Source organism: Strongylocentrotus purpuratus, unplaced genomic scaffold (assembly GCF_000002235.5).
Source record: "Strongylocentrotus purpuratus isolate Spur 01 unplaced genomic scaffold, Spur_5.0 spur5_scaffold_10, whole genome shotgun sequence".
NCBI lineage: Eukaryota > Metazoa > Echinodermata > Echinoidea > Camarodonta > Strongylocentrotidae > Strongylocentrotus > Strongylocentrotus purpuratus.
Genome location: NW_022145595.1, coordinates 1,535,768 through 1,545,112, shown reverse-complemented (window position 1 = coordinate 1,545,112; position 9,345 = coordinate 1,535,768). Strand labels below are relative to the sequence as shown.

General features: G+C 33.2%; 1 protein-coding gene across 1 annotated transcript; it reads right to left on the bottom strand.

Moving 5' to 3' along the window:
- Positions 1-3,403: 3,403 nt before the first annotated feature.
- On the bottom strand, positions 3,404-9,128 carry LOC105442371 (cysteine-rich motor neuron 1 protein-like). The gene is made up of 5 exons (XM_030980038.1): positions 9,012-9,128; positions 8,434-8,529; positions 5,185-5,295; positions 4,214-4,405; positions 3,404-3,408 (listed from the first exon to the last, which is right to left on the bottom strand). The coding sequence occupies exons 2-5, from the start codon at positions 8,447-8,449 to the stop codon at positions 3,404-3,406; spliced, it is 324 nt and encodes a 107-aa protein (XP_030835898.1). The 5' UTR covers positions 8,450-8,529; positions 9,012-9,128.
- Positions 9,129-9,345: the final 217 nt, after the last annotated feature.

Genomic DNA, 9,345 nt, shown 5'->3' with positions numbered 1-9,345 from the left:
TAAAAAATAATAAGAAGTGTGATTGAATATTGCTGCAGGCAGAGGCATGATTGGGTTGTGAGGGAAAGAGGGGGTATGATAAATCAATTGGTAGCAACAAATGTGAAACATTAATGCCATGTGTAGATCATCTCTGACCACCCTGGCCAACAAGACTTTATCATGTTTGAGTTCAAGTTTGAGTTTGAGTTTGAGTTTGAGTTTATTGGTTTCACATTTCACATGCAGATATAATACAGATAACAAACTATACATAAAAGACATATTGTTTCATAATTAAAAAAAAATGATGATAGTAATTGACAAGGTAATCAGACTACAACGTTACATGTCATCACATTTGTTTGACAACTAATATCATTTAAAGGAAACTACCCAGACAAAAGTACAAACTGTGAAATGTGCAGGAACCTATAGAAAAGCAGAGCTTGTAAAGAATAGGTCCGGACATTCCTTATAAATTAACATAACATAGATTGCTAGTCATGTAATGGGTTTATTTTTCACTTTTTGCATGAGCTCAGAACTACAATATCCCAATACATTTGCCAAGGTTTACCAACTTTACACAGCAGGAAAGACACATATTCTTCCCCTAATTTTCCCTGCATAAGCTTCCTCCTTCTACTTCTACCGACAACCCTGCTAGAAGTCCTTACAAGGGGCAAGCCCAAATTAAATATAATTTTCTTTCCTGCTGTGTAAAGTTGGTAAACCTTGGCAAAAGTCAGATTTTTTTTATAAAAAGGACAAAAGGTTTTTTGAAACAAAAAAATAAATGAATTGAAATATGACACAATTTGTTAGGAATATGTTAGGAAACTTTAGCAATTACAGAAAATATCACAATGTCTTCCACTAAATTTGCATAATTATTATTCCAGCAATATTTCTCCCATACAAAATACAACAAATGCATCCATACTTTATATATATATATATATATGTCTCTATGTCTCTGTTACCTTCAAATACATATTAAAAAAAGAATGCATCCATACCGTATATACATGTCTCTGTTACCTTTAAATACATATAAAAATGGTTTATAGAGTGTATCATAATAAAACAAAATGTTAAAAGACAAGTTCAGATAGGGGAAGAAGAACCATTTCAGAAAATGTCACCCCTAATTTAAAAAAAATAGACTCTGTCGCCTCCAACCACGCATGATTAATCTGTCTATTTCCGCTAACCATCGGAGCCATCAGAATAACAAGTATTCTATGGAACTGGGTATTTTCCTTTCAATGCAGGATATTCTTTCAATGCAGATCGACATGTCTGTGCGGGGGAAATATTTTTCTTTGTTTGCTTTGTGTGGGCTAAGTGCAGTCTTGTGTGAAGAAAAAAAAAGCAAATAACAAATGTTTGAGTACTGACTTTAGTCTAATAGCTTGAATATCACTAAGCCATGAAATTCATGGGGGGGGGGGGGGGGGGGGGGGTCTACAACAAAAACCAATTATTGGGTACAATTTTTTTTTTTACTAATACAGTGAACTGCTGTACTGTGAGGTTTTTGTTGAGACATGTAATGCCTAGGGGGTATTTGTAGGTTTTTACACAAACTTGGTTCGGTTCGGGGTTCGGTAATAATAGCAAGTAGTGTTACAGTGGTCGGCACTGGGCTGCCAGGCCGGGCAGGCCGACCAGCAAGGAGCTCCTTCTGCCCACCACTCCTGATGAAAAACACTGCTTCCGATCGGCACGAATTTCACATAAAAAACTGCTTTAAACGTAACTATTTGTGAATAAAAATAGTACTTACATTGATAATTTTGTCTTTAATCGTGTTTTATTTGCAATTTTACAAGAATCATTTTTTCAATTTAACAATAAATGATATTTTTTTAAAGATTTCCTGTTGTCTATAATGTTATGATTCATGGAAGCTGCCATATTGAATTTATGCCCAGGCACGTTCGTTTTCTGTTCTTTTAAATTTTTAATTCATTATTTATATTGCAAAATTTGTCAGATTTTGTTGCAATTAAAAAATTAATTGTTTTATTGATTGGGTTTGAGCCAAAGTTGTTTTGATCAGTGCCAAGTACGCACGTGTATTCTTGTTTATAGCTTGCGATTGCGACGTTGCAAAGGTCAGGATTTGGGATTTTAATGGCATCAGTGAAGTTGCGCCCACCACTTGAGAGGCATAAATCAAAAAGATGGAAAATCAGAAAAAAGTAAATAATAGAATGAGCAATCATGACATGAAAATTAGGTACAAAATGACATGTTAATTAGCTTGCGAAAACGTTAACATTTTTCTGCCGAACATCCAAACCAGGCCTTGCGTTAGGTTTGGTTTGGAAGTGCCATGTTCGGTTTGGCGGTTCGGCTACAGCACTGATTCTAATCCCCATTAATCTAAAAGGTTCCCCACCAAAGTGTATGAGCAAGGCATAAAGTAAGACTAAAGTACAGTTCCTCAGCAAGACATGGGCATCGCCATTTTCTTGATGCATGACGTACTGTGCAAAGTGGTTTATCAATTAAATGTATTCAAATTTATGGATGCTTCCTTCCCAGGTGTTTGTGGTGTTAAAGCATTTTATTCACCTACTATTATCCTTTGTACTCCAATTGCATGAACACGAATTGCATAAATAAGTTGGTGCTGGGTTGAAGGTTAGGCATGAATGAAATAGATTTTTCAACCACTATATTTTAATATTTTCAAATAAATGAGTTACAATAATTGTTACCTATTATATATTTTCCACCGAATGTGATTTTTACCTTCTCGGCTATGATTTCCCCTCATTGAAAAGTAAAGGTTTTGTAATTGAAGTAAAATGTCTATCCAATTACAGCTTGGTGCATGACACATGTACAAGTCCGCCTAGTATGTCACATTTTCAAGAAAATGGCTGCGCCCATGTCATGCTAAAAAGCATTACATCATGCCAAGAAATCTTCATTTATATATCTCTCGTACAATTTTGTAAGATTTACTGTACATCAAAAAGGCAGGAATTCATCTCATTTTTCAGAAGACCTACACTTATTCTGTGGGGTTAGTTCTCCTTCTCCTATGATGACTACTGACTTGGAACTTTTTGAAAAACTGTCCATAAGTATGGTCAATATTATATCCAAATTCCAAGTTCATTGCTTTACTAACAACAAAGTTAAAGCGCTCTAAAGTTGACACTTTGATATTAGCTATAACAGCAATTTTGGTTGTCAAGGGCTGTCTTCTCCTTTGCAACATTCACATAGTAAGACGAACAAAAGAGTATAGCACGAGTAGATTCTATCATCAAGCAGATTACTATTTTGATAGGTAGTGTGATGTCAGATGATGCAGTTTCATCATATTTTAATGATATCTCATTATCTCTCTCTTGATTTTCTGTCTAAAACACAAGCAAGTGCATGGTGTGATTCAGAACTTTTACCCTACGACAAAAATTAAGAAAGTTATTAAATGTTTTTTAAATTTGATGCCACAAATAACTAGTCTCCTGCGCTTTCTGTAATTTATCTTTTTTCATTGAACAATATTTGTGTTTGTATGCATCTTATTTAATGTACTTAACAATGTATAATTATGTAAAATGAAGAAATAATTGTTACTTTATATATATCATTATGTTCTATTTTGAAAACGCAGAAATAAAAACAAACAAACAAACAAACTAGTAATTCCAAGCTCACCACAAAATTTACATTTTTTCATCTAAATCTTCATGTTACACAGAACATGATCATACAGTTGTATATTGATTGGCAACCAAGTGATCTCATTGCAACTTCCTGAAAAATTCTTGTTTTTGTAATTCTTTGAACATTCTTTCTTGTAATTTACTGATCTTTTCATATAATTGTCATGTTTCCAAAGCAACAACATCCTAAACAGGTTTGTTTATCCTTCCAGTCTCCTTATCAACCAATATATTTAAATTCCATAACATTTTCAACCCCATCAAATTTCATAATAAAACTACATAAATGGAATTCATCTGGCTATTCAGGTCCTCCTGAAAGTACATACTTGTAATACGAACAGTTATCTTTGATTAACTTGTAGAAGTATAATTGGAGTTTCATTCACAATACATTTACTCATTCTGCATTTACAATATCTTCTTTTTCACTAGAAATACTTATAAGGTAAATAATACAAATTTAAAGAGGTTAAAGATTTAAAAACATAAACAGTCCATTCTTTACAATAAAAGAAAAATTAATAATTGGAGCTCACCAGTTTGTGCACATTCACAAGTGGGACACCCCAAAGCATTGGTAGCAAAGTTAGTCTCTCTGCAATCAATATCACATCTTACGGGTGGACAGTTGGTGATTTCAGCAACAAGTTTGACCGATGGGTAGGAAGCATGGTGCTCAGATGAACTGGATTCAAACAATGTGTCCTTGGGAGGCAGAAATGGATGCACTGTGTGAAAATTATTAAGAAAAATTGTAAGATGAACTGGGGAGATTAGATGTTTTCATGCTAATATAATTCATTGCCATATTTCAATTTCTATTCACAGTATCTAAACCATTTGTTGAAAATGAGATTTGATTTAAAGGCATAAAATGACACATTAGGTTCTATTCTCTTCTGATATTAAGTACCTCTTTATGTTTATAGTTCAGCATTTCTGAATTACTCAAACCATGGAGCAAGTAGACTAAAACTATTGATTGTACATTGATTATAAAAGCACACATGTTAAATGATGTTTTTAGTTGTTTTATGTACCAAGCCATCAGTATAGCCAACTTTCAATAAATGACTTGTAGCTCATCACATTAACATCACATTTTCACAAGGGTCCATCAATGGTCTTGTGCTAATATTGATATGTTAAGTAAATTTCAAGAATTCTCTGAACAATTTTCTTTACCCAATAATTCATCTTTTATCATCATGATATTTGTAAAAGAAAAAAAGGGAAAATATTATTATCTCTCTGCTTTTTATTATTAACGCTCTGCTTTTCCGTCTTGAGATCTTTCCTTCATCTTTTGATATGATCCTTTGCTTTGATACCATTCAACATCATAATCTTTTTTCTCCACTCAGTCTTTTTCCTTCCATCCCTCTCCTTCATTTCTTACTAAATTCATAATCATGTTTATCATAATATAACCATGTTTCCATCATTAATAACATTAAATTGAATACTATTTATAATTGATATCCTCAAGAAAGATCTTTGGTCTTACTGTCAGCTTTACATCTGCAGACTTCACAGTCTGAGGCATCTGTTGCAAGGCCACGTTCACATACCATCAGTAGAGGGCAGTCTTCAAGTGTAACAGCTGGGCAAAGTGACACTGCATAAGAATGTAATAATGTTAATCTTTTTGCTGCTTCTTTTACTCTATAAATAAAAAAAATTGTCAAATCTCTTGGTGACTAATAGAATCACACATATATTAATCCCAGAAGTTGACATGACAGCATAAGGGCATAATTCATCAATTAATTTTACTCTCTTAAATTGAAGTATACTCCTACATGTATATGAAATAAGTTCAGCAGCCATATATGATATTCAATTTACATCATTTATATCTCTCTTCTATTAAACACATTCTACTACCCATTTCTTTCTTCCATTAACTCATGCATTCTCTGTTTCTAAAAAATTAATAAAATATATTGTTGACAAAAGTATAATATAACTATATAAATTACAACCAATCAAAATGGAACCCCAAAAGAAGACTTTGTACAATGAAGAAGCAAGTAGCCTTGAAAGACAGATTATATTTTCAAACAGCTGGAAAGAAAATGATACCACACTGAATTATACAGTGGAGATAAACACTTTTACTGCTTTTAATACTTTGACATCTACTGCAGATTTGTGATCAGTGTCTGTAGCAGCTATTGTTAGGGACTTTTAGATTTGCACAACGACAACGTGGATTGCTACGATCGATGTCCTTTTAATGCACTGCCTTGAAAGGACGTCACACATATCAGTCCACACAAATCTAAAAGTCCCTATTGTGAGTTATTTGAAGAATTGGACAAAAGGATTAATGACCTTCAGTATTGATTCAAACTTTGGATTTACCAAATCTATACTCTTACTCATTCATATGGATGAATACAACACATGGCATGCAGAGGTTGTCACCATGTGGCTGCAATGCCCGGATTCATTTACTGATTAGGGTAGGATCGTTGGTAGGCAAATTGAATAAATTTTGTTCCCAAGCAATGGACAGTTATCATAGATTAGAATTCCTTAACCAGGTGTGTTTGTATGTCTGTTGAGAGAGTTGAAATACCCAGAGCTACTGGTATGTAATTTAAGGCATAGTATACACATCGCACCAACAAAGCTCCAAGCACTACAGGCCAGGATAGAGAAACCTTCGCCAGCCTTTACTTGCAAGATTGTTCTTTGATCCGTAAGTTGTATTCCATTTTGCTTTGTAAATTTGTTTGTAGTGTTATTCTTAAAGACCATAAAGAGAGATGCTGAAATCTATAAAATCTCTGTGTGGAATGTGATATTTAACAAGTATATACAGAAAAATTGCTGAAAATACATGTTGTTTTGCATTTGATCCCTTCAAATGAAACAGAAAATCAAACATAAATAACAGAAAAGCAACTTTTACTGAATGATGTTACAAACGCTCATTTTTTATGTGACTTGTTATAATATCATTGTATAAAAAAATGCAGTCAAATTAATTGTCTAGAGGGAAGATGTATTTCTCACAGTGTTAAGACTGTAAGTTTGTAATTTCTGAAGTGGGGTATTTTGTATTTCATAAAACCAATATTGAATTAAAATGAAGTATTGAGAACAATATAATCATAGAAATGTTATATAAAGCAAGGTATTTTCTTTCTACATTTAGAGTGATACATGATGTACAATTTGTTGATGTTGCTTATTCTTATTATTAGATTTATTGATGCAAAGCTATCAAGATAGTTAGTGACTGTGGCAGATGTTCTGTATGTTGTTAGGATATGAATGTTGATGGCTAGTTCTTATTCTCTGTGAGATGGTAGGCCATTATGTTTGGATTTAATCTTTTTTTTAGTGACGGGTTGGGCTTGTAATCAGCTTGTTATTGACCTTGACTCCACAGTAGCTGCTTTAATACTCTGTAATTTCATCCAACATAGGATGCTCGACTCATGACGGGACACCCGCATACATGCCAACATTTGAAAATCAGAAATCTGTACAAATTATGCTATTTTCAAAAAAAAGAGGAACAATCCTAACTCTCCTATTCAATACTACAGACAAATTTGTACAGGAAGAGGAACACCTGCATTAAAATGATAATTATCTTCTCCCAAAAAGAGGAATGTTCCTCTTTAATCTGAACAGTTGGCATGTATGCACCCGTACTCTCTTCATGTGCATCCAGAACCAACTCATTGTCAATCTCGCAATTACAAAGCCTCATAACTGTAACAAGTACATCGACAGGAGTTGAGGATCAAACATGCCCATGAACTTTTGCGTCTCATTCTTCAAGCTAGCAAGTATTCTTTTTGAGGCCACCAATGTATGAATCAGTTTAGCTATTTAATGCCACACTATTGGAGTATTTTGAGATCAGTGGCAGCAGGCAACAAAATTCATCATTTATGAAAGGGATAATTTTCTTTTTGTATTACCGGTAAGCGAATTTATTGACCATAATACAACATTTTTTTACAACTTTTGTTTTTCTTTTTCATGCATGTATTAGGAACATATTGATTATCAACTGGAACATTCTTTCTGTGAACATGCTGAATTGTGTTGATAATTATAATTGCAGACCATTCTATTTCACATGATTATGTCAAACCTCATGTATTGATTCAATATAGTATCTTTTATAATTCATATTATTACTACGCTTGTAAACAAACATTTAAAATATATATATATATATATATATATATATATATGTATATATAAATAATAATTAAAACAATTCAAACAAAAATCCTTGAGAGTTCTCTTATTCACTATGACCTGTTTTAATTTTATTTCTTCTGATAATATATATATATATATATATTTAATTTTTATTTTATTTTCATACTCTTTATTGAACAGTGTGCTCTGCATTAAACTTATTTTCAATCATACATACAGATGTGCAAAGTTGCCTTATTCACTTCTGTGATAACTATACTGCATTACACCAGAATCCAACTTATTTTTAGGCAGCCTACTGCAGGACTAAGATCTAGTAGAGACGTTGTTGTGTTGAGGAAAGGTCACCAGACTGCAAGGTTCTATGGGGTTCCATATGCCGTCATGGCATTAACATCCTTTGGCAAGACATTAATGTACATCTGCCACACTCCACACAGGTGTAGTAAAGATGTAAATATATGCTGGTAATATTCATAATAATTTACTCTTTGCTCTCATCAATGTAATAGATAGTGTATGGAATAATCAGCTAAATATGAACATCTCTGGCAATACTCACAGGTACTCTTACACATGCAAATGTCACATCCGCTCACATCAGTCGCTAAGCCTCTTGAGCAAGATAAACTACACGATGGAAGTGGATTACATACAACTGTTTGGGAGAAAAGTATGAAGAGGGTTAAACAAAATGTAACACACATTCACAAACTCAAACATCTCTATGAACTAAAAAACTAAGCCAGCGTATATATTCATTACAATTTTGGTGAGAAAACTACTCAATACTAAAAGATTAAATATTAAATCCTGTCTTCAATATCTAAATGTATATAATAGCTTAAATGTATATTACTAGCATTCCTGTATATTGTATGTAGAATTGTATGTATAACTATACTATAGGCATAAATTTGTCCTTGTATAGTGGGAGTAGTAGAAGGCTTCTACCTCTGTACTTTTACTACTATAAAGTAGCAGTAGCAATCAAATTGGTACCAAAAGCAGCAGCAGTTATTATGTTAGGAGAAGTAGATATATCAACTGGTACATCTGATGAAAATATTCCCAATGACAATCACTTTTATCCCACATTAGCAAAATCATAGATGATGATGATGAAAGCTTTTGACTCACTGCTCTGCTTGCATTGGCAAACTGAACATCCATTCTCATCTGTAGCTAAACCAAACGGGCACTGGTCTAGCAGAGGACATGCTGTGCTTGTCAGACCTGTACAGCTCTCATCTGAAATGTGGATGCATCAAAGTACAAATAAACATGCATAATATATATGAACTGCAAAGCAGTTAAGTGATCATAACTGACATGGAATGGTAAACTCACGCAACAACCACAGATTTTTCTATATGAAATATATTTCCAAGCTCCACATACATGATACTTCGTGGTGACACAAGGATATATAACTCACATTACAGGATAGGCCATATGGTATCTCTTCTGTTTC

What these genes read in the sequence shown, in the direction of transcription:
- LOC105442371 (XM_030980038.1), bottom strand. An exon ending in CTGCAGATGTAAAGCTGACA is followed by an intron (nt 4,406 to 5,184) that starts GTAAGACCAAAG and finishes ATTTTCACACAG; the next exon opens with TGCATCCATTTCTGCCTCCC.